At 36.1% G+C, this 27,246-nt stretch overlaps 1 protein-coding gene across 1 annotated transcript in view; it reads left to right on the top strand.

Moving 5' to 3' along the window:
• Window positions 1–26,476, top strand: part of TAFA2 (TAFA chemokine like family member 2) — a 549,986-nt gene extending 523,510 nt beyond the window's left edge. The window contains exon 7 of the mRNA XM_047865660.1: window positions 25,925–26,476. Within this exon, the coding sequence (XP_047721616.1) occupies window positions 25,925–25,936 (12 nt within the window). The 3' untranslated portion in view covers window positions 25,937–26,476. The remainder of the gene's footprint in view (window positions 1–25,924) is intronic.
• The last annotated feature ends 770 nt before the right edge of the window (window positions 26,477–27,246 follow it).

Raw genomic sequence — 27,246 nt, 5'->3', positions numbered from 1 at the left:
ATCATATGTTAGACCACATAACAAATCTTAATAAATTTAAGACTACTGAAATCATATCAAGCATATTTTCTGACTACAGTGGAATGAAACTAGAAATTATAAAAATAAAACTGGAAATTCAACAATATGTAGAGATTAAACAACATGCTCTTGAACAACCAATGGGTCAAAAATCAAAATGAAAAGAAATACCTTGAGACAAATAAAAATGGAAATACAGCATACCAAAAACTATGAAACACAGCTAAAGCAAAACCTATGCAACACTTGTAGGAGGGAAGTTCATAGCCATTAATGCCTATGTTAAGAAACAAGGCAGGTCTCAAATAAGCAACCTAACTGTGCACCTTAAGAAATATAAGAAAAATATCAAATGAAGCCCAATGTTAGAAGAAAAGCAATGGCAAAAAACAATAGAAAAGATCAGTGAAACTAAGATATAGTTCTTTGAAAAGATAAACAAAATTAATAAACTTTTAGCTATTATCACTAAAAAAAGAGAGGACCCAAATAAATAAAATCAGAAATGAAAGAGAAGTTACAATTGAAACCCCAGAAACACAAAGGATAATAACATACTACTATGAACAATTATACACCAATAAATTGGATAACCTAGAATAGATGAACTCTGAAAAACATACAACCTACCAAGACTGAATCACGAAAAAAATGAAAAACATGAACAGACTGATTACTGGTAAGGAGATTGAATCAGTAATCAAAAACTTTCCAATAAACAAAAGTCCAGGACCAGATAGCTTCCCTGATGAATTCTACTAACCATTCAAAGAAGGATTAAATACCAATTATTCTCAAACTTTTCCAAAAAATCAAGGAGCAGGGGATGTTTCCAAACTCATTTTCTGAGGCCAGCATTACTCTGATACCAAGACCAAATGCCACAAGAAAATAAAATTATAGGCTAACATCCCTGATGATCATAGATGCAAAATTCTCAATAAAATTTTAGGCATTATAATTCAACAGTACATTAAAAGGATCATATGCTATGATCAAGAGGGATTTACTCTAGAGAGGCAAAGATGATTCACCATCTGCAAATCAATAAATATGAATACACTACATTGACAAAATGATGAATAATATATGATTATCTCAATAGAGGCAGAAAAAGCTTTTTGACAGAATCAACAACCATTTATGATAGAAACTCTCAACATAGTAAAGGCCACATATGACAAACCCACAGCTAACATCATCCTCAATGTTGACAAGCTGAATGCTTTTTCCCTAAGATTAGAAACAATAAAAGGATGCCCACTCTTTCCACTTATATTTAACATAATATTGGAAATCTTATGTGGAGTAATTAGGCAAAAACAAATCAAAATTGGAAAGGACGAGGAGGAAACTGTTAGTATACAGATGACATGGTATTATATTTAGAAACTCTAGAGACTCCACCAGAGCTCTTAGAATAAATGAATACAGTAAAGTTGCAGGATCCAAAATGAATATACAAAAATCTGTTGTTTCTATACACTAATAATAAACTTTCAGAAAGAGAAATTAAGAAAAGTATCCCATTATAAAAGAATAAGATACATAGGAATAAATTTAATCAAGGAGGTGAAAGATCTGCACACTTAGAACTATAAGGCATTGATGAAAGAAACTGAAAAAGACACAAATAAATAGAAAGATATACCGTGATCATGGACTGGAAGAATTAGTGTTGTTAAAATGCCCATACTACCTAGAGCATTTTATAGATTCAGTGTAATCCCTATCAAAATTACAATGGCAATTCTCATAGTTTTAGAACAACGAATTCTGAAATTTATATGGAACCACAAAAGACTCTGAATAGCCAAGCAATCTTTAGAGAGAAGAACAAAACTGGAGATATCATGCTTCCTGATTTCAAACTACATTAGAAAGCTATAGTAATTAAAACAGTATGGTATTGGAATGAAAACAGACACGTAGATCAGTTGAAGAGAATAGACAGCCCAGAAATAAAAACATGCATATATGGTCAATTAATTTACAAAAGAGGAGCTGAGAATACATAATGGGGAGAGGATCACCTATTCAATAGTTGTATTGGGAAAAATGGATAGCTACCAGCCCAAGAGTGAAACTGGGCCACTATCTTACACCATACACAAAAATTAATTCAAAGTGAATTAAAGACTTGAATGTAAGACCTGAAACAATGCAACTCCTAGAAGAAAACATTAGTAAGCTCCTTGATGTTGGTCTTGCAGATGATTTTTTTAATCTGACACCCAAAGCAAAAAGAAAAAGAAACAACTGCAACTACCACAAACTAAATATCTTCTGCAAAGTAAAGGAAACTGTCAACAAAATGAAAAGACAACCTACAGAATGGGAGAAAATATTTGCAAATCATATATCTGATAAGGGGTTAATATCCAAAATATATAAAGAATACAAACAATAGCCAAAATATCTGATTAAAACATGTGCAGAATATCTGAATAGACATTTTTCCAAAGACAGATGGCCAACAGATATGTGAAAAGATGCTCAACATCATTAATCATCAGGAAAATACACATCAAAAGCACAATGAGATGTCACTTCACACACATTAGAATAGCTACCATCAAAAAAAGAAATAACAAGGTTGGTAAGGATATGAAGAAAAGGGAACCTTGTGTACTCGTGGTAGGAATAGACATTGGTATAGTCACCATGGAAACAGTATGGAGTTTCCTCAAAAAATCAAAACTAAAAGTACCATATGAGCCAGTAACCTACTTCTAGGCATGTATCTGAACAAAAATACTAACTTAAGAGATATATGCACCTCCATGTTCTCTGCAGCATTATTTACAGTAGCCAAGACATGGAAGCAACCTAACTGTATATCAATGGATGAATGAACAAAGAAAATGTGTTAAGATGTAGGAATATGGTGGCAGTGTAGGAGGACCTTAGGCTTGCTTCATCCTACGAATACAACTAGATCACTATAAAATCATCCTAAATACCCCAGAAATTGACCTGAAGACTGGCAGAACAAACTCCACAACTAAAGGTAGAAAAGAGGCCATATAAAGGAAGGTGGGAAGGGTGGAGATGTGGTTTGGAAGAGAAACATATAATGGACACTACAGCGGGGAGGGAGCCAGAGACACGGAAAAGGCTGAGAAGCAGACTAACACAGAGGACTATGCAGGGTAAATTAATCTCCATATCAATGGACTTGGAAAGGGAGAGGGCCTGAATTCTGTTACTTCTGGCACCTGTGGTGCTTAAAGCTTGGAGTTTTAAAGGTCAGCAGGCTTGGCTCAGATCGAGCCCAGAGGGCATTGTGCTGATCTTGGAGAGAAGACAAGCTAACAATCCACAGTATGGAAATAGCAATCTGAAGAGAACCTGGGGCACACAGTGTGGGATTATTTGCTCTTCCCAGAGCATGTACCAGAGAGGCAGTGTTCACAGAGAGACCTCGCTGGGAACAAAGGAACTGACTATTGCCATTTCCTTCCCCTACCCTTCAGCATAAGCACAGAGCCACTTGTGGGAACAAGTGCAGAGCAGGTTCTTGCTAACTAACTAGCTTACACTAAGTCTTGCTTCTCCAGTCTACTGGAACCACCCTTCACAGTCACTTTTGCTTCAGTCAAGCTTCACAGGCCCCCTCCCCCAGAAAACTGACCCCAAACTCCTGCTTACACCACATCTCCCAACATGGGAGGAGTTTTATGGAACCTCAGTTCCAGTGGGGGCGGCAACAGGTCTCATTTCACAAGCAGACCAGAGCACACCTCATTAAAATGAGCCACCTTCAGGACAGGGACCAAACACCGCTCACAATAGGCAAAGAGAGCCTCTGCAGATGACTGGCCTAAAGGATAAAATAGCCAAGACAAAGCAGCAGAGCACATACATCACACATTGAAGACATTCTCAGAAGCAATAGGCCCTGGGAACAGGGGACACTACATGGCAGGGCACTATAGGACCTCTTCTTCATAATGCCATTATTCCTAAGAAGAGGAGACATAGCTGACTCTCCTAACACACAGAAACAGGCACAGAGACTTGGGCTAAATGAAAAGATGGAGACATTTATTCCATATGAAAAAGTAGACCATGGTTAGAGATCTAAGCAAAACAAATATAAGTCACATGCATAATGGAATATTTAAAGCAATGATCATAAAAATACTCATGGGACTTGAGAAAAAAGTAGAATACATGAATGAGAGCTTTCACACAGACATAAGGGATAACTGAGATAAAAGTCTCAATAAACGATATGAGAAACTTGTGATGGAATGAACATGTTTGATGAAAAAACAGAGGAACGAATTGGTGGCCTAGAAAATAGAGTAACAAAGTAATGAAGCTGAAACAAAGAAAAAACAATTATGCAAAATGAGAATAGACTTAGGGAACTCAGTGATGTCATTAAATGTGATAACATTCGTATTATAGGAGTTCCAGAAGAAAAAGAGAGAGAAAAGGTAGCATAACATTTATTTGAAGAGACAATGACTGGAATCCCTAATGTGGGGAAGGAAACAGATATGCAAATCCCGGAGGAACAGAGAACCCCCAACAAAATCAACAAAAGCACATCCACACCAAGATATATTGTAATTAAATTGGAAATACAGTGATAAAGGAAAAGTTTTAAAAGCCACAATGTAAAAGAAGACAGTTACATACAAGAGAAGCCCATTAGACTAGCAAGGAATTTTCAGAAGAAACCTTCCAAGTCAGAAGGGAGTGGCATGATATATTCAAAGTGCTGAATGGGAAAAATCTGCAGCAAGAATATTCTATTTAGTAAGACTACCATTAAGAATAAAAAGAGATATCAGGAGTTTCCCAGACAAACAGAAACTAAAGGAGTTTGTAACCAGTAAACCAGCCTGGCTAGAAATTTTAAAGGGGACTCTTTGAGTGGGAAATAGAGGCCAAAATTGGCAGCACAAAGGTAGGAAACACAAAAGTAGTAAAAATGAATATTTCTGTAAAAATTCAACCAAGGAACTCACAAAAAAGGATGTAAAATATAACATATGCCTAAAGTGTGGGGAGGAAAGGAGTAAAGGATGGGTTCAAACTTACACAGGCATCAACTTAATGTAGACTGCTATAGGCAGAAGAAGCTAGACACAACCCTAATAGTAACCATATTAAAAAAAAAAACCTAGTGAGTATGCAAAGTGTAAACATAAAGAAATCAAAATACATCACTAAAGCAAATCAACAAAACTTGAGACAAAGACAAGAAAGGATCAAAGGAAAGCTCCAAAAACAACCATGAAGCAAGTAACAAAATGTCAATAAATACATATCTACCAATAATTACTTTGAATGTAAACAGACTAAATGCTCCAATCAAAAGACATAGTGTGACAGGATGGATAAAAAATAAGACCCATCTATATGATGCCTACAAAAGACTCATTTTAGACCTAAAGACACCTGCACATTGAAAGTGAGGGCGATGGAAAAATTTATGATGCAAGTGGATGTCAAAAGAAAGCAGGAATAGCAATACTTATATTGGACAAAAGAGACTATTTTTTTTAAATTAAAAAAAATTGTAAATGTTTATTTTTAAGAGAGAGAGAGTGACATCGACAGATCAATAAGCAGGGGAGGGGCAGAGAGAGAGGGAGACACAATCCTAAGCAGCCTCCAGGTTCTGAACTGTCAGCACAGAGCCTGATGTGGGACTCAAACTCATGAAGCACAAGATTATGATCTGAGTTGCAGTTGGCTGCTTAGCTAACTGAGGCACCCAGGCACCCTGACAAAACAGATGTTAAAACAAAGACTGTAACCAAAGAAGAAAGATGCTATATAATAATAATTAGGACAAGCCAAGAAGATATAACAATTATAAATATTTATGCACCCAACATAGTAGCACCCAACAAAAAACAATTAATAATAGACATAAAGGAACTAATCAATAATAATACAATAATAGTAGGGGACTTTAAGACCCCACTTACATCATCAGACGAATCATTTAAACAGAAAATAAACGAGACAATGGCTAGGAATGGCACAATGGAACAGATGGATTTAACAGATATATTCAGAACTTTCCATCCTAAAACAGCAGAATACATTCTTTCCAAGTGTACACAGAGCATTCTCCAGAATACATCACATTAGCCCACAAAACCAGATAAAGACACCATTAAAATAGAGAACTACAGGCTAATATCCCTGATCAACGTGCAAAACTACTCAACATACTAATAAATTGAGCTCAAAATACATTAAAAAATCATTCACCACAATCAAGTGGGATTTATTCTTAGATTGCAAGGGTGGTTCAGTATTTGCAAATCAATCATTGTGATATCATCACTTCAAGAGAAAGGATATGAATCATATGATCATTTCAATAGACAAAGACAAAGCATTTGACAAAGTACAACATCCATTAATTATAAAAATCCTCAGTAAAGTGGGTTTAGAGGGAATGTACCTCAACATCCTAAAGGCCATAGCTAATATCATCCTTAATGGGGAAAAACAGAGTTTTTCACCTAAGGTCAGGAACAAGACCAGGATGTCCACTCTTAACTACTTTTATTCAACATAATACTAGAAGTCCTAGCCACAGCAATCAGAAAATGAAAAGAAATAAAAATCATCCAAATTGGTAAGGAAGAAGTAAAATTTTACTACTTGTAGATGAGATGACATTATACATAGAAAACCCAAAAGTGTCCACCAAAACACTGCTGGAACTGATAGATGAATTCAGTAAATTTGCAGGATACAAAATGAGTGCATAGAAATTGGTTGCATTTTTATACACCAATAATGAAACAGCAGAAAGAAATTAAGCAAACCATCCCATTTAAAACTGCACCAAAGATAATAAGATATTTAGGAATAAACCTAACCAAAGAAGTGAAAGACTCATGGGGTGCCTGGGTGGCTCAGTTGGTTAAGTGTCCAACTTCAGCTCAGGTCATGATCTTGAGCCCTGTGTTGGGCTCTGTGCTGACAGATCAGAGCCTGGAGCCTGCTTTGGATTCTGTGTCTCTGTCTCTCTCTGTCCCTCCCCCACTTGCACTCTGCCTCTCTCTATCTCTCTCTCTCTCAAAAATAAACATTAAAAAAAAGAAGTGAGGGGTGCCTGGGTGGCTCAGTCGGTTAAGTGTCCGTCTTCGGCTCAGGTCATGATCTCACGGTCCGTGAGTTTGAGCCCCACGTCGGGCTCTGTGCTGACAGCTCAGAGCCTGGAGCCTGCTTCAGATTCTGTGTCTCCCTCTCTCTCTGACCCTCCCCCATTCATGCTCTGTCTCTCTCTGTCTCAAAAATAAATAAACATTAAAAAAATTTAAAAAAAACTTAAAAAATAAAAAATTTAAAAAAAGAAGTGAAAGTTTTGTCCTCTGAAAACTATAAAACACTGATGAAATAAATTGAAGATGACACTAAGAAATGGAAAGACATTCATGCTCATGGATTGGAAGAACAAATATTGCTAAACTGTCTATACTACCCAAGTCAACCTATACATTTAATGAAATCCTCAGCAAAATACCAGCAGCATTTTCTGCAGAACTAGAACAAGCAGTCCTAAAATTTGTATAGAATGAAAAAAGCCCTGGGGCGCCTGGGTGGCGCAGTCGGTTGAGCGTCCGACTTCAGCCAGGTCACGATCTCGCGGTCCGTGAGTTCGAGCTCCGCGTCAGGCTCTGGGCTGATGGCTCAGAGCCTGGAGCCTGTTTCCGATTCTGTGTCTCCCTCTCTCTCTGCCCCTCCCCCATTCATGCTCTGTCTCTCTCTGTCCCAAAAATAAATAAACGTTGAAAAAAAAAAATTAAGAATGAAAAAAGCCCTGAATAGCCAGAGCAGCTTTTAGAAAGAAAAGCAATGCTGGAGGCATCACAATTTTGGACTTCAAGTTATATTTCAAAGCTATAGTAATCAAAACAATATGGAACTGGCACAAAAACAGATACATAGATCAATAGAACAGAATGGAAAACCCAGAAGTAAAGCCACCACTATATGGCCAACTAATCTTCAACAAAGAAAGAATTTCCAATAGAAAAAAGTCTCTTCAACAAATGGTTTTGGGAAAACTGTACAGCTACATGCAAAGAATGTAACTGGACCACTTTGTTACACCATTCACAAAAATAAATTCACAATGGATTAAAGACCTAAATGTAAGACCTGAAGACCTAGAAGATAACACAGGCAGCAACTTCCCGGACATGAGCCACAGCAACTATTTTCTAGATATGTGTCCTGAGGCAAGGGAAATAAAGGCAAAAATAAACTATTAGGACTATATCAAAATAAAAAGTTTCTGTGCAGTGAGGGAAACAATTAACAAAACTAAAAGACAACCTACTCAATGGGAGAAGATATTTGCAAATGACATATCTGATAAAGGGTTAGTATCCAAAATATATAAAGAATTTATAAGCCTCAACACCCCCCCCCAAATAATACAATATAAAAATACGCAGAAGACCTGAACAGACATTTTTCCAAAGAAGACATTCAGATGGCCAACAGACACATGAAAAGATGTTCATCATCATTCACTATCATGGAAATTCAGATCAAAATTATAAGGAGGTATCACCTCACACCTGTCAGAATGGCTAAAATCAACAACAAAAGAACCAACAGGTGTTGGCAAGGATATGGAGAAAGGGGAACCCTCTTGCACTGTTGGTGGGAATGCAAACTGGTGCAGCCACTGTGCAAAATAGTATGAAGCTTCCTCAAAAAGTTAAAAACAGAACTTCTCTACAATCCAGCAATTGCACTACTGGGTATTTATCCAAAGAATATAAAAATGCTAATTCAAAGGGATACATGCACACCTGTTTATAGCAGCATTATTTATAATAGCTAAGATATGGAAGCAACCCAAGTATCCATCAAATGATGGATGGATAAAGAAGATGTGGTGTATAAACTAATTTATCATATATACATATATCATATATATATCTATCATATCTATATATCTATCTATCTATATATATCTATAGATAGATAGATAGATATAGATATATATCAAGTAATGACATGTATGGAGCTAGAGTGTATTACGCTAAGTGAAATAAGTCAGAGAAAGACAAATATTATATGATTTCACTCATGTAGAATCTACGAAACAAATGAGCAAAGGGAAAATATGAGAGAGAAAAACCAAGAAATAGACTCTTAACTATAGAGAACAAACTGTATAGTACCAGAGGGGAGGTGGGGGGAGGGGGGTAGATGAAACAGGTAATGGGGATTAAGGAGTTCACATGTTGTAATGAGCACCAGGTGATATATGGAATTGTTGAATTACTACATTGTACCCCTGAAACTAATGTAACACTGTATATTAACTAATCAGAATTAAAATAAAAACTTAGAAAAAGAGAAAATGGTGTGTGTGTGTGTGTGTGTGTGTGTATCACATACAATGGCATAATTTCAGCCATCTGTAACAACATGGATGGACCTAGAGGGCATTATTTTAAGTGAAATAAGTCAGATATAGACAAATACCATATGATATCTCTTATTTGTGGAATATAAATAAAAGAAAACAAAACAAAAAAACCACAGCACCAAGCTTATAGGTACAGTTAATGGATTGGTGGTCATGAAAGGTGGAGGTTGGGGGTGGGCGAAATGGGTGAAGGGTGTCACAAGACACAACCTTCCAGTTATAAAATAATTTACTCATTGGGATATTAAATATAGCATGGTGACTATCATTTACAATATTGTATTTCATATTTGAAAGTTGCTAACTGAATAAATCTTAAAAATTCTTACACAAAAAAATTTATGTTAAGTAGATCCTTGTAATTATTTTGCAATGTATATAAATATTGAATCATGTTGTACACCTGAAACGAATGTCAATTATATATCAAAAAAGAATTTAAAATGTTTTTAAAAAGTAGAATATTTTATATACCTAGAGGATGTTTTCTATGTGTGCAGGTTTGGCACTCTATGTATAAATTTGGAGGTTTTTTTAAAAAACTGTGTGTGTTGTACCTGTCAATGGAAATAGAACAAAATCATACCTGAATCTGAATTTGCTAAGCATTTACTGAACACCTATTTAGTGCCAGTCATTATATTAGGAACTAGATACCAAAGACAAATCTAGTCACAATATTTCTGTTGTATGGAGATCCCAGTTCTGCGCATTGTCTTGTCCCATCTACAATGGAAGTTTGACATATTTTTTCTGACCTACCTCTTCAGGTTATATACCTCATATTATGAGATACCAGATTAGTTAGGAAATGCCAGTCTCTTGAGAAAATCCATAAGGCAAGCAAGTAAATTATAAAGTTGTCATTCTAAATGACATTAGTATGCATTAACAAATTTTTTTTAGTGTTTATTTATTTTTGAGAGATAGAGGGTAGGGGGGGAGAGAGAAAGAGAGAGAGGGAGACACAGAATCTGAAGCAGGCTCCAGGCTCTGAGCTGTCAGCCCACAGCCTGACGCAGGGCTTGAACCCACGAACTGCGAGATCATGACCTGAGCTGAAGTCAGATGCTTAACTGACTGAGCCACCCAGGTGCCCCAGATGCATTTTTTAAATAAGACCAACAACAGCCATTATTACACTCAAGAATATAACCTCATTCTTTAGTCATACCACATACAGAGAGCTAAGAAACATAGCAGTCAGAAACACATTCTAGAGCTAGTATGCCTAGTGATTTAGTCTAATATATAAGCAAGAAAGTGTTTCTTGGGAAGGGAGTAATATTCTGTTTTTAATTTAGCAAGACTTCTGCATGAAAAAAAATTTCTCTGAGACTCCAGAACGTTTCCAAGAGCTGTACTAGCTTTGCCTTAATCACTCACAATGGATGAATTGCCAGGAGCTGTTTGTCTATTTTTACAATGGGTCCTATTTGCCTCGATGAGAAATGGTTGCTGTGTTCTGTGGAGAATGTCTTCAAGGATGGTGTAATGATTAAGAAACTGGTCTCTGGAGTCAGATTACTTGGATTCATTTCCCTAATCTGCCACTTATTAGCTGGTGGCCTTTAACAAGTTACTTAATAGCTGTGTTCCTCAGTTTGCACATCTGTGAGATAGGGACAATAGTATACCCACCACATAGGGTCCCTGTCTGGAATAAATAAGTTAATATTTGTAAAGCATTCAACATAGTTCCTATTTAAGGGTAAGGGCTATATGTACTTGTTAAGTAAAATACATTAAACAATAAAGTTAATAGGTGTATAAAATGAGCCAGCTTTTTCAGAACTCAAACATGAACATTATATTCCAAGTTGTCAATCTGATTAAGCACTAATGTAGAGATATCTCAAGTCTTCCCTTACCATCTCCATACATAAACACGGGCTTTCAAAAGCAAACATTCTTCCAAGGTTGTTCTGTGTACCTATTCTCTTTTGGATTAGCTGCAAACAGATCATGCTGGTAAGGGACCACAAAGAGGAAATATGTGGATTCTAGTGTCTGTGATGGTAACAGGATCTGGGCCATTCCAGTTAGCTACCACAGATGGGCCTCATGGAAACTGTTGTGTTTATCAATTGTAAAGGCACCTTTGCTAGGCTTATGCTGCAGGAGCAGATACAGGTTTTCCTTTACAGCCACTAGACCATGGCTCTTCAGCAACATCTCTTCAGGGACTTATCAGAAGCTACCACATGAAGGTGGCATTTTTTTCCCCCTGAACACTGCAATTATTGTCATTTACTCAACTGGTATTTCTATATCCATTCGTATATTTCGAAGACCGTCTCACCAAAAAAGTTTCCCTTTATAGTCAAAATGTTTTCTTAACCTGAAAGAAATGTTATGCTAGGGTTTATGTGCTAGGTTTGTGGGTTATTCTTTTCTCTTCTTCATGTTAAGGTTTTTGTATTTGTTTGCCTATGGCAATTTAAGATGAAGTTAGCTTGGAGTAGTTGGTACAGCAGTAAAGGACTGCTTTATGGAATCCTGAGCCACTCTTGCCCATTTTGCTGTTACTAATACAACATTAATGTTCTTACTAAATCACAAAAACAGCAAGTAGAAGCTGATGCTGAAAGTGTTTATAGATATTCAGCAATTAGCAGAAGCTAATAATTCCTATTTATGGAATAACAAATAAAACCTAAGTGATTTTTTTTAACCTCAGTACATTTCCAACAAAATGTGTTATATATAAGTTTCTACTCTTAGAAAATAACAAAAGTTGTGTTAGACCTCATGTGCATAATACACCCTCCTTACAATTTATCCTGACTCTAGCATAACCTTTGAAAATAAAGCAGACTTTGCACAGGAAATTTATAGCTTTGGAAAGGACATAGTATCAGAGCCAGAAATACATCCATACTTAATGTCTTATTATAGAATAAGATTTCATATTTTATAATGACAATGGGATACTGAAAATGTTGTTAAGTATACAAACTTATGTTTCTGAAAATATTTATTTCAAGGTACTGTTTATGTTTAAAAGTTAGTATTTATTGTATTCTTATTATAGGTATTATTTCATTTAATCTTCATAGTAGTATGATGAGACAGGGACAATCTCCATGTATAGGAAAGGAAACAGTTTTTTTGTAGTGAAATAACAGCGCCGCACATTTAAGATACTGAAGTCAGAACCAGCCATGGCTGGAGGATGCTCTTAACCCATGCTCTTAACCATTACTTGTAATTACTGCTTGCCTGATTCTCTGAAAGTCTTAAATTTATTATTATTTTTTTAATATCATCAGTAGGTGAACTTTAAATAAACGTAGGACACACCACCTCTTGGCCAACTTTTAATTATTCATGGTCAAGAAAAGAAAAACAATGAGGGAAATTGAAAATCCCAATGATCACTTTTCAATTTTACTCAAGATTAGAAAGATGCCATTAAAATATTTTTCATTATGGTGCAATAGAAATAACAAAAATATCTAGTAAGCGAACCTCATACTTAAGGGAGTATTAGTGTTTTAAAATAGATCTAGATTTTGTAAGAAGCTTCTTTTGACCTCTTTGTTAAAATGAATCTTCTATCTCAAAGGTAATAGTGTGTGCCATGGCTTTAATTTGATTCTGAGTTCATGACCTTGGATTACAATAGTAACTGATAATATTATAGTCAGTCTTTCACATTACAACCTCAATGTCTCATTTTTATGATGGAAAAGTTGAAGAAGTTAGTACAGAGCTATATCTAGGAACCCTTCCTCAATTCCAGCCTTAAAAATTTATTACCAACTTGATGTGATTTAATGGATTTCAGAAATGTTTTATGCTTCAAAAAATGTTCCCCTTTTTGCAACCACAGTGGCTTAAATTCTCGTATTAAAGAATCATTCATTCGTAGCTTTAAGATTTCAACATTCAGTAGTTGTTTACTAAAATTCAAATTTCCACAGTAAAGATGAATACTCTATATGAATGAAGATATAATTTATTGTCCATAATAGGACATATTTCCAAGATAAGCTCAACAGAAAGTCAGGACAACAGGTGTAAAGCAGGACTACTCCTCAAACTGGAAAATATATCCCAAGTGTATCCCTACTACTTATTATATGTTCAATTAATATTAGTCAAATAAATTAATGGAAGAAACAGGTATGCAGTACCTATTTTAGTAGGTCTGAAGTCCCAGAATGAGGATCTCAGTCCCTAGACTATCACTGCTTAGATGCATCTTCCAGAAGTTTTGCTTAATTTTTCTGAACTTCAGTGTTTTCAACTGTAAATTGGAGATAACAGTCATTAATAACAAGGCCTAATAACTGTAAATAGTAAATGGGGATAATCTCAAAGAATAATTCTGAGGGTTACAAGGGAACATAAATGTGCACCAAGTTGTCTATTGATTCTAGCAATTATGATCTGAAAGGTGGAGGCAAAGGAAAGGGTGAGGAAGGTTCCAGGTTTCCATGAGGAGAAGGATCAGCTGTCTTTGGCATTCTAGTCTAGACCAGAAAATGGAGTCTGTTGCATTTCACTAAGCAAAAATCAACTCTTTGCCTTCTAAAACACTAGCCTCTAGGGGTGCCTGGTGGTTCAGTCCATTAATTGGTTATTGTTATTTGTTACTTCTACTGTTATTGTTATTTGTTATTTGTTATTTCTACTCTTGATTTAGACTCATGTTTGTGAGATTGAGCCCTACATCAGGCTCCATGATAGGCGTGGAGCTTGCTTAAGATTCTCTCCCTCCCTCCCTCTGCCCCTTCCTCGTTTGCACACACTTGCTATCTCTCTTTTTCAAAAACAAAACAAAACAAACAAACAAAACCAACCTTCTAGCCTCTATATTTGAAAAAAGAAATAGGGGGAGGGGTGAGGCATCCTAAACTACATAGAGTATATAATCAGTATATAAGAAAGAGAGATTGAATTCACATTAGTTATTTTGGAAGTGAATCAATCATTGTGAAGTTTGTTTACTTTGTTCCATTATAAGAAATTTGTTGGTATTTCATTTGTAACACCATACCTGATGTCAAGTGAGCATGTAATACTTAGGTGTAGGATAATTGTCACCACGGAATATTTCATGAGAAAATTTTCCTGACAGTGTTAAGCAGCAGTATGGAAATTACTCAAGAGAGAATTGCATTTAAAAAAATTAGGATAATTTCTAACTGAAATGTTAACTGTAATGAGTATGCTGGAATCAACCTTGATGTATCTATTTGGACATTTTCCACATCCCAAGTGGTTAGTCTAATACCAATTAAAGCATCACACATTGCTATTATCTTCTTGCATCATTATTTTCATGAATTAATTTTGTTTTAAAAATCAGACCTTTTCCAAATGAGAATAAATTTAAATATCCAAGGTGCAAATGTGAAACCGATGTCAGGACCCATGCATATCTATAATTCCAAATTCTGAAACCACAGAATCATGGGAATAATCCTAAAAAAATAAAAAATGGAGGAACTTACCTTTGGGGTCACCTCATTGTTCCCCTAGCTATTCACAGAGAATCCAAATAGTAGCCCCAGGTGTCCTTCTCCTGAAATTATGTATCACTTTCCTCTTACCTTCATTCATTCATTTTTTTTTCATTTATCCATCCACCCACCCATCCATCATTTCAGTCTTTCATTTGACAAATATTAGGCATTATTTATGTGCCTAGAATGCTGCTTAGCACTGAGGAAACAAGATGTATACTGAATATCTTTTTTTCTACTATATCATAGCTTAGTGCGAGAAACAGAGATTACTCAATAATCATAATATGATGAGATATGTCTTATAAAAGATGTATGGACAAAGTGCTGACTGGATGAATCACAAAAGGCTTATGAATTATGAAGTGGTAACATTGCTTCTGAGGTTTGAAAGAAGAGATTTCTGGCAAAGGTAAAAATGTATAAAGATAAGGAGATATGAATGGGCATATCAAGTCCTGTGAGTATTAAATAGTTAGTTATGACTACAGATGAGCCTGTTTGTCTCTGAAGGGATTGGGAAGATGGACAGATGAGGGTAGGTGGATTGATAGGAAGCTCCTATAAATTTCCTCCAGCTTCATCCTTTATAACAAGTGTCTATGGCAAGTCATGACACCGACCCACTTTATGACTGCATTGGCTCTGACCTGTGTGGATAAAATCAAGTACTCATGATGACCTGAACTCAAAAGTTCTGTTATTTCTCAGGCCATCATTTTAGTTTTCCATTTTCCATTCAGGTAGGGACAGATCTAGGTGTGACGAGGGTAAGGGGTTGGTTCTCATTACTCAAATATTCCAATTTTTTTTTCAAAATTGGGAGACATGTTTCTTTATTATTATTATTATTATTATTATTATTATTATTATTATTTTTAATGTTTATTTATTTTTGAGACAGAGAGAGACAGAGCATGAATGGGGGAGGGGCAGAGAGAGAGGGAGACACAGAATCAGAAGCAGGCTCCAGGCTCTGAGCCATCAGCCCAGAGCCCTACGCGGGGCTCGAACTCATGAACCGTGAGATCGTGACCTGAGCTGAAGTCAGATGCTCAACCGACTGAACCACCCAGGTGCCCCGACATATTTCTATATTATAACATTATTAATTTTTTCTCGTGCTATTGGTTTTAACTATCCTGAACTCTCAAATTTATGTAGGAAATGTTTTACTTCTGGTTCATATTACCAAAACCTTCTATTGTCTGATTCTAAATTGTTAGCTACTCCTTCATAGGATTTTTATTATTTATTATTGTTATTCATGTTATATTCTCAAATATTTGAAATTCAAATAGTAGATGTTTGATATCTCTGGAGTAGCTTGGGAAAGAGATTATAAAGCAAACCTTTGCAAGTCTATATCTGTAAAATGTCATGGATCCCATTCAGACTGTTAATGAGGATTACACAGTTGATCAGCAGAGAATAACAAAGCTGGCTTGTGAATGCCTATGGGTGGCTAGACCTATACATTGGTTAAATGACCTGGCCCCATTTATCAACATTAAATTGTGTACAATTTAGGTTCATGCTTTAGCAAAATCACAAATTACCGTAGACATGGCTGTTCAGGAAAGATCATGAATATTAAATCTTTGAACTGTGATTGAATATTACTACATAATACTATTTGCATAGTTCTCTTACCCTTTTATGTTAAAATGATGGTGTACTAATTTCTATATACTTTCTCCCTTGACTTTAATGAACTTTTTAATTAAGTTTGTGCAGAACGCTTCTCAAAATATTCACAAGAAATTCTTGCTATTTTTGTATCAATTTCTCATAAAAGCTTTTTTATTTTAGGTCCCGTTTATGAGTATCTTTCTGAAATTAAAAAAAATGTTCTACGAGTTCGTGATCCTCTAGGAGAGATGCAAACCTATCTCCATTGTGAACTTTTATGGACGTAAAAGAAGTTATTGTCTCACTGTCCCTTTATGTTTGTTGAAATGTTCCTTTCTCCCAGGTTTGCTTCCTGTAATAATCTGTTGAACAGTGGAGTACCTGACATGTGTTTGTTCCTTAGGCAAACGTGTAAAACTCTTCAAGTTCGAATGGAGAAGTAGAAAGAGAAGGTTTCTGCTGTGCCTGATGACAATTTTTTATTTTTCCACACTCAAAAATATTCTGGCTCCACGTTGGAGCACTAGTGTGGCGAATCCTAGTGTTGGTCGGATTCTAAGGAAGGGACAGAAGTTTCGTTGAGGAGTAAAGATTCAAAACATCTCCCGAAATGAGCTCTCGCCTTGGTTTATTTCTCACAGAGCAGGTGTGTACACTGTGTTGCAGGATTAACTGTAACCTAATCTTTCTTATAGTTACCATTATCATTCCAGATGCTCCTGATTTCAGGGTGAAAGATGAACTTGATATAGCTTTAGGGGTCAGAAAGCAAAGAACTGTCTCAGTATTCAGTAAAGAAAGGCATTGAACTATCTCCTATAGAAATAAGGAGGGGGCATCGCTCTTTGAACTATTATGAGGCCCACCAATTAAACAACCCTGCCACAAGGAGGTGAACCTAGTATTGTCACCTACAGTGGCCCTGCCATTGACATTGTTTTTCCAAGCATAGGAAATGGATAATAAAAACTTTGGGTGTACTAGTGGACCTCTGTCAGTGTTCAACCTGCCTGTTAATGTAGAAGTTAACATGAAAAGTACTGAGCCCAAATGAAGATAATATTCTTACTTAATGGTCCAATCCTTACATAAATTGCTCTATAATTGAATCAGCTATGTCAAATTAGCATCTAAGCTATTAGAAGTAGCTAAAGATTCATATTTTGATCAACTTTGAGATTTTGAAACTTCTGATATGTGACTATTATTCTTAAAAGAAAAAAAAAGGGGGCGCCTGGGTGGCGCAGTCGGTTAAGCGTCCGACTTCAGCCAGGTCACGATCTTGCGGTCCGTGAGTTCGAGCCCCGCGTCAGGCTCTGGGCTGATGGCTCGGAGCCTGGAGCCTGTTTCCGATTCTGGGTCTCCCTCTCTCTCTGCCCCTCCCCCGTTCATGCTCTGTCTCTCTCTGTCCCAAAAATAAATAAACGTTGAAAAAAAATTTTTTTTAATAAAAAAAGAAAAAAAAAAAAGAAAAAAAAAAGAAACCCAGGGAAGAATATAACTGAGGAAAAAGAAGGGAAGAGGCAAAAGCACCTGACATATTAAACATCACTGACTATATTACCCTGTTTGTCAGAAAATACATTCTAGGTTTGGAAGTTACAGACAGCGAATTTTTTTCCAAGATCTGCCACATATGGAAGGATAATTTCTAATGTAATATTATGGAAAAGGACAGGGCTGGGGAGGAGGGCGAATGTGCTACTTCAGTCATGGTACTGGCTTGGTACACGTTGCACCAAGTTCTTCTCCAGGTGACAACAACATCTTCTTTACTCAGACAGGTATCTCAAGGAAAGAGCCATTTGCATTTATAACTCAAACCATCCAGGAAGCTCAGAGAAAATGTTGTTCTTGGTAATCTCTAGGCTATCAAGTTTTAGCCCTTCTCCCCTACCCACTTCTCTTAAATTCACCTTTTGAGCACAATTTGTACTGTGTACCTTCTGCCAGCCCTCATATGCAGTGAAGCTGAAACTCTTGAGAAGTGAGATCCTTGAACAGATTTAAAATTTTAAAGTAAGGCTTTATGTCAGAAAGTGGATAAAAACTATCAATTCAAATGACTCCTTCATAAATTAGAGGTGAGTCTAAAAAACGAACCCAGTATCAAATTTAGCAGGTAAAGTACCTTCCGATTGAGTTCATAATCTCCACTGTCTCTAAAAATGTGGGAACTCTGCTGGTATATGGAATATTTTTTTTAAGTCTATTCAGATTTCCTTCAAGTATTCAAAATAATTGTTTTCCTCTTTTAAGGACTTTTGAATGTTTCTGAGAGAAAAATAACTGGATCCCATTATCCTGTTGTCTTTCAGAATTATCTTCATTTTGGGGGTCATTTTCCACCTGGAATAAATACAAGTTGTGTACAGGAGCCAGGAGAAGGAAAGTCTTAAATTTACTTGATGTCCCAGAGGAATTTATTAACTATCCAAAGAGAAATCAGGCAATATTTTGTTTTGCTAGCAGTGAATGTCATCCAGGCAGTATCAGTCGACCTGCTTCTGAGGAGATGAATGTGCATAAATGGCAGTGCAAACAGTCATCTGCTTTCATGAGTCACGTAGAAGAGTTCATGGCAAGCGCACTGTACAGCTTTCAAAGTTCCAAGAAATAGGGCAGGTCCATCTGTTCAAAAGATTCATTTCCAGTCAAGATCTTCATTTACACAGCATAGGAAGCTGAAAGCCAGTGACAGATGTTGTGTTTGTGGTAAAAGCTTACTAGTTCTGCATTCTAATATAATGAATAGGATTCTTAGAAAAATGAACTCTACACAGTGGTTGTACCACCAGTGAATTTAGGTAATCAGAATAAAGCTTAATCCCATATGGAATCAGTGCTTCTTAAGAAAAGTCTTAGTAGTTTGGGGATACAAGGGAATTAGAAGCTCACTTAGTCCGACAGACTGAGCTGACAGATATAAGCCCTGGAGATTCTGAGATTTTTAAATGGCTTGTCCAGTGTTCTAAGACTAGCAGGTAGTAACACTAGTATAAAACTTTTATCAGAATAAGGCCATGTCTCCTCAGTTATGTTTGGTGCTTTGCTTCTCTCCAGAAGTCTGGTTAGATTATATGCCATCTTCTGCTTCCACAGTGGTACCCACATGTGTTATACCTAAATATAACCAGCTAGCTAGGGCAGTGCTCTGTGCTGTCTGCAATGACTCCCAAACATCCAAAGCTGTTAGATTTTTTGAGAATTTATAGGACAGATAACAAAGTCATTTAGTAGAAATACTGACCCTAGCTGAACTATTATACAGATGGCTTTTGGTGCCTCAAATGTTAAATGTTCAGGCCAAGCCAGCACCAGACATTCTTAGGAGGGAAAATTAAACTGTGGCATGAAAATCCAACAGTTTTCATGGCTATAGGAATCACCTCCATTGCCAAGAAAGTAAAATACAGCCTTAGTTTTTTTTTATAGGTGGGTGTAATTATAAAGATGATTCATATGTCATTGCCTTATAGGGCCTCATCAATACCTAAAAGCTGTCTGTTCAGCTTGCTCTTGAATGATTATCCTAGACAGACAGGTGTCTTTCATTTTGTAATACCTCAGTATATAAGGTGCTTTAAGATAGGACAAGTGCATTCACGTACAGTTACGACCAGCTCAATGGCAGCTTTTCTCTAGTTTAAATGAGAAAACCTGCTTCTGCAGAGTGATGATGTTTTAATTGCACATTCTGTACACAAAAAGTAAGGGAAGAGCTTAATTCATGTACTTGTAAGAGCTACATTAAAAAAATACATTTGCAGTGAAGCAGCAATGATGTTCCACGCAAGGGAAAGTTCATTCAAATCAGCTTTTAGGATTATAAAGGTATCTAGCTTTCCATTTACTCTTATCAAATAAGTTACATTTATTTATCTGAATGTGAGTTTGACATGGTGCCGACTGTGATGTTATTTAAGTAGCTGTACTATGAAGACTGGACATGTGCTCCATTTAAACCTGCCACCTCCTTTTGGAAATATCACCACATATTTCTTTCTTACTTACTAAATATTTGTTCTGTATGCAAAGTCTCATGCAAAAGACAAAGTAAGAATAAAAAAGAATTGAATTATGTGTCTATAAAGACTAGTGATGTATGATCAGAAATAATCAGGAACAAAAACTAGGAATTCATTGCATTCAGATACCTAGAAGTGTGTGTGTGTGTGTGTGTGTGTGTGTGTGTGTGTGTGTGTGAATAATAGTTACCATTTACATAGAGTTTATTATGTGCCTAGCATTGTTCTAAGCACTTGGCCTATTATTTGCTTCTCAGATCATACAACCTTATGATATAGGTCCCTGTTTTACTCAAGGTCACACACTGAGTTATCAGAAGAACTAAGCACTGAACCTAGGAAGCACAGCCTCAGGTACATTCTTTTAAACCGCTCCTCTGTATCATCTCATCTGAAAAGATAGTCTCACTCCCAAAGCAGGCTAAAAGGTCGTGTTCCCTTCTTTATATGACTTTTATGATTAGAAGAATATGAAATGAATAATTGCAAGATCAGTTTCTAGAAGACATGGAAAATTAACTTGAAATCAATACTTACAGAGAAATAAGCAGTATTTCCCCCTCCAATAGTTATCCTATGTATCATCTTTTGTGTTGTGTTTGGGAATTATGACTACTGCCACCTGTTATAATTTAAAAAGCATTTACCTGGAGACTTTCAAGGGATTGTCTTATTTAACCACAATAGCAAATGTATGAAGCCTGATGATAATACAATTCTCGTATTACATTCCGGGAGACTAAGGCTCAGGGAATTCAAATAACTTCTTCAGCCCCAAAATGTGAGAAATTGCTAAGGCAGAGATCTGAACCTAGGCTGTGTGCCCACGGAGCCCACACTTTGTCATGCCTCTCACCATAGTGTGTTGTCTCCCCCTGACAATGCAGGCGCAAGGCTTGAGTGGGAAAAAAAAAAGGAATTACAGACTCCATGAATATAATTATTTTAAGAACTTTATAAAATCATCTTTACACAGGGGACAGGATAGATTCTTGAATTTCCTTTTTAGCCTTTTAATTTATCTTGAAGATAGGCAGAGGATACTTCATAATGTTCAAAACATAAAATAGAAACAGTATAAAATAGTTGACTTCACTTAATTTCACACTTAACTAATGTTATATATGCTATTACCTGGTTTTATTTTCTCTAATTGGTGAACAGATTTAAAGGATGTGATTTTAGCATACGTTTTTGAGAAACCTAACCAGTATTCTATAAGAGATTTGTTAGGTTGGGAGAGATAAATGGATGCGTTAAAAAGGGGGTAGTTCTTAAAGAATTAATTTGTTTAATGTTAGTAGGTGAGTTTCATCCTGGTGGATCATTATCAAGATAGCTTTGTGCTTGTGACTAGAAAAACTGCCATTATTATTATTATTATTATTATTATTATTAGCCTTTTGCATGTGTTCAACTGTTAAGTAGTTTCTCTTGCTGAATTGGCCGGTGTGCAGCACACACAAATAAGACTTACATAAAAAGAAACAGCTTTGTGAAACAATGCCTTTGGAAAGCAAATTCACTGAGGTAGTGATTAAAGCCTATAAAGCTCAAGGCACAACTATAATGACTGTAGGACCATGTCACTCCCTCATACAGTATTTTGTATCTATTGCCCTCAGAACCAAAAGACAGTGCATTCATGGTAGCAAATGCTATTTCCTATCCTGTAAGGATGGTTTTCTAACAACCTCCTGCTTTTAGTTACTGGTAACTTGCTGAAAATCTTCTTGACCAGCTAAAACATTTTACTGAAAATCTTCTTGACCACCTAAAACTTTTTACTCTTTGGCCTCTTCCAAAAGATACAGCTTGAGTGAAAAGAGAGCAATATTTGAGTTCTGAAAATAAGGCGATGTTTAATGTAGTGTATTAAAAATTAATTTTAAATGAAAGCAACATTTTTAAATGTTAGATTGCATAAATATTGCTTAAACAACCCTTGCATATCAGGAAGTTCTAGTTTATAGTCTACAAAGGGTAGAATGGCACTTGTTTCCCAACTAGTCCACCAGAACTTTGACTTGTGTAACTTGCACTTGTTTAAGAAGCACATTAAATTGTGAAGGGTTGACTTGTTTGTGTGTTACATTTTAGACAGTTTAAGTATTATTGGGTCTTGCATATTAGGCAATTAAAACTGATAATGCACCTATATTCAAAACCATCTTTATGTTTTTAAATCTTTGGTTTTGCCATTTCATTTGGTACAAATCTGGAGGGTATCAAGGAGGGTGCTGATACATGCTCACACAGGTTCATATTTATATTACATTGAAAAGGACAATTAGCCTTTGTTTGAATTCTGTAGGAATTCTCTAATTTGACTGAATGTCTATTAATGTGACCCTTTCATTGTGCTTTTAGTGCATTAAAAAAAACCAAACTTTCATTGTACTACTCCAGAGTTGGCAAAGCTAGGTGTTTTCTTCCTTTCTTTCTCACTCACTCTTACTTTCTTTGTTTTTTGGGTGGGGGGGGAGGGGAGAGGTGGTGAATAGAAAGAGAATCCCAAGCAGGCTTCATGCCCATCATGGAGCTGATGTGAGGCTGGATCTCACAACCATGAGATTATGACCTGAACTGAGATCAAGAGTTGAATGCTCAACTGACTGAACCATCCAGGTGCTCAGAGCTAGGTGTTTTCATAGACATTATACTATTTGATCTGCACAGCAACCTTTTTACATAGGGGAAAACTGAGGGGCCCAGAGGTAGCATGACACATCCACTGTGACTGCTATTATTGCCACACTGACCTTATTGTAGAACTCCACAGACCAAACCACAATTTTTGGATCAGAGTAATCTACAAAAATTAAATCTATAATTTTTTAAAAATATTTATTTTTGAGAGTGAAAGAGACAGAGTGTGAGCAGGGGAGGGGCAGAGAGAGAGGGAGACACAGAATCCCAAGCAGGCTCCAGGCTCAGAGCCCAATGGCAGGGCTCGAACCTATGAGGTGTGAGATCATGACCTGAGCTGAAGTTAGATACTTAACCGATTGAGCCACCCAGACACCCCTACAAAGACTGAATCTAAAACAGTCCACTTAAGTCCTATCTTCATCTCATAAAATGTGCTAGGATATTTTTAGGATTAATAACATAGGAGTATTGTGTAAAACTGGGGTGAGAAAAAATCGTTTTAATCAGGTTTCAGTCTATGCTTATTTAGATCATTTAGTTGCGTTTAAATTTTCACTTTCTAGCAATTATTTTAGCTGATAGAAACAATAAAAATGTATATTTATGATATTCTTAGGATATGGATTGTATATATATATATACACACACACACACACACACTATATATATATGTATATGTCTATGTGTACACATATATGTTTATTGAGATGGAGGAAAAATTTGTTCCAGGTACATAGACCTTTGGTGTTGTACTGTAAACTTGAGTGTCTATTTTTAAAAGAACGTGAAAATAAAGCTTTAATATATAAATAGTTGAGAGAATCACTCCCCAGCTTTATATAACCTAGTAGGTTAAAATGCTTAGCTTGGAATTAAGATAGAAGAATGCATTTACCATACCCATGAAGAGATTACTTGTAACCAGGGCTTGAAATGATGTAGGAGGTCAGGCCACTTGCTTTCATGGATTCACCGCACCATGTCCCTCCAGATGCCTGTGCTGAATCTGTGCTGAGGCTAACCTTTTGGTTTCCTCTCAGTCCCTCGCTTTCTCAATTCCTCTCTTTTCCTGGCACTAGTTTGGAAATATAATCCCTTGTTATGCTTTATAATTCTTCCTACTAAGAGAAGAATCTTCAGAAAAGGCAAGTGGCAATCTCGCTCAGCCAATGGCAGTCAAAGACTCTGGTAAATCAGTGTTTATCAAGAGAGTCTGTCATGAAGTTTCTGTGTTTTCCACAATGATCAGTTATCTCTCCATTAATGTCTGTAGAGACATTTATATTTACTTTCCATGTTGTTCTTAACACTAACACTCAAATTGGGAGCTGTTCACAGAACTTTTGTAAAGTGACCAACTAAGTGGAAGACAAACTGATCATGAGATTGCTGCTCTACCTAAGATAGCCCCTGCTTCCAGCATCTCTAGATGTCAGCAGGCCCTTTCTGTGTTTGTATCCTTCCATCCTCAGTTCAGTTCCTTCCATAGTTCCTCTGTGCATGGGAGCATGTAGTTTTAAATATGTAAGCAGATGCTCCTTCCTTGGGAAAGACAGCTGACCAGAGAGACACAAATAAGATGACTGCCTCTATGCCGAAAATACTTTTTTGAATTTTATATCTTCTTTTTGTAGTGTAATTGGAGACTAGCCATGGTAGAGCCATCGCTAGATTATTTTGCTTACTGTTTCTCTTTTTCATAGTTGCTCAAAAAAACAACAAAACAAAAAAAAAGCTTTTCTATAAATGTCTTATGAAAGGATGAGTAATTATGTAATTTAATGGAATAAAACCAAAGTATCCACAGTAATTTCCAGGGATTCACTTTTTGTTATAACTATTGCTTAAAAAGAACAATTATGAAACTCTAAGTACCTTGACATTAGAGTGTGCCTGGAAGTCCACTGACACAGCAGAAATCTGTCTCTTTCTCTATGTCCATCTATCATCCACATCTATGCGTATATAGAAAGATAGAGGTATCAGGAATTCTAGATGTTTATTATGTTGTGAAAAGCCAGTGTGGATCTCCCTCAGTAATATTTATAACAGCATTCATACAACTCTAATCAAATTTTTGAGAATTTTTGACACCTTGAAAACTTGGTAAAACAGGTGCGTAATCATTGTTTTTCTCCCCAGGTGTTCCTTTTCTCTTCATTAAAGAGTTAATTTTTCTGAAACATAATTGAGTCAAATAAACACCCATGTTTTAAACTATTTTAAGAATGGATTTTATGGAGACAAGGCCCAAGGACTGTATGTGGTCTGATTGTACTCCTGTGAACAAAGGCCTTTCTTTACTGAGGCCTAGCATAATGTGTTTATGATCTCTGGATTATGTCTTCCAAGAAGACATATGAAGACATATGAAGATTCCAGAATCATCCTTTGGACTTGAGATGGGTAACAAGACCAGTTAAGATCTTCCTGGTCACAGTTGCAGTCATTTGAATAGTTGTGCAAGTGGCTGTAAAGATATTGTGAGATGATAAATAGAAATGATGTATTTTTATAAGGTGGCAACACCTGAGTATGGTAGCCTTTAAAATTTTAACATTTTATTTGATAAAGTAAATACCACCATTTTGAGTTCTCTATTAATTTCTAATACTAACTTGTGTTTGGAGTTTTAAGATTATAGCCTTGTTATAAAATGATTATATTTTCTTCTTCCTTTGTAGGTAACCCATTAACCAAGGATAAATCAATCAAGTGATCCTCAAGCCTGATTACATTCAACATATGCACAGAAACTTAATTCCTGAGGTGATCTTGAAGGGAGATTTTTATACCGCTCACAAGAGGCACTCCAGAGCTATATTTCCAAGGGATTTCATGGCTCATAATCAGCCTCTTCTTGAAACCAAGACTTTAAAAAAGCCTGACATGAACTTCTATGCCATGAAGATGTCAGATTTGAACTGTGTTCAACTTGTAAAATTGCACTTGCTAAAAGAATTTGAAGTTCCCATCTGAAGAGTTGGTGTTTCCAGGTGATGTCAGAGACACTCACCGTTTGGGTTTTTGGCTTCAAATATGACTGCTTTTCTTGTTTCTGAAAGTTTGCCAAGTGCACCAGCCTTCTGCCATGGATGTGTTCCTGGGTCCGGTCCTGTGTTCACTGGCTAGTGGGAATGCACCCAGCTTTATTGATATTTCCTTTGCAAACTTCTCCTTTGGCATGGTGTAGACTGAGACGATTTTATTTATATCCTAATCTTGGAGCTCTGAAAGCCTACATGTTTTAACATCTTAAAGTTGCTTTTGTTAAAGGAATGGAAATATATATCCATTGATAATAATTATTGTTGGCAAGTAATAGTTATCTGAATACATCAATCATATAAGAATGTATAGACAAGCTGACATGTTTCCCCAAGGCTAACATTCTACTGCAGCTCTCTGTCAGTCAAATAGGTAATAGTTAGAACTGAATTTCCATTTTCATTATATACTATTTTGTACTTCTAGAGTACTCTCCCTTTCAGTTTTTTTTTAAGTGGGCTTTTTCTTTCATGTTTGTGTTTACTTTTTTCCTTCACAGAAATCAGCAGTGAGCAGTCAAATATGTAGGTAGCCTTCAGTTTCAAAAAATTGCCAGGGATGCATGTGGATATCTGATTTCTTAGCTTGAGTGTTACTCACTTAGATTTCTTCTAGTAATTTTTTTTAACTCTACTTTCTATCATTTTAATAGACTGCCCCTTGCTCGCTCCCAATGACTGTTTGAATGCTTATATATTTGTTCAGTCTGTTAATAGAATTACTCATTTTCCTTGGTATCAAATTTATAAATATTTGCTTATAGTTGTCCCATTCAAACAATTTCTTAGGTCAGTTTCTGTCCACATTTTTGTAGTCATTTTAACATTTCTGTTTTTCAGTTCTACAGGAAAGTCTTACAAATATTTATAAAGGCCTTAAACATGTATGTACTTTTTTCCTAAGTTATTACAGAATGTATAATTTTATACTACATTTGTTTCATTTGTTATGTGAAGGA

This window comes from Prionailurus viverrinus, chromosome B4, assembly GCF_022837055.1.
Source record: "Prionailurus viverrinus isolate Anna chromosome B4, UM_Priviv_1.0, whole genome shotgun sequence".
Taxonomy (NCBI): Eukaryota; Metazoa; Chordata; class Mammalia; order Carnivora; family Felidae; genus Prionailurus; species Prionailurus viverrinus.
This window is presented reverse-complemented; position numbering and strand designations above follow the sequence as displayed.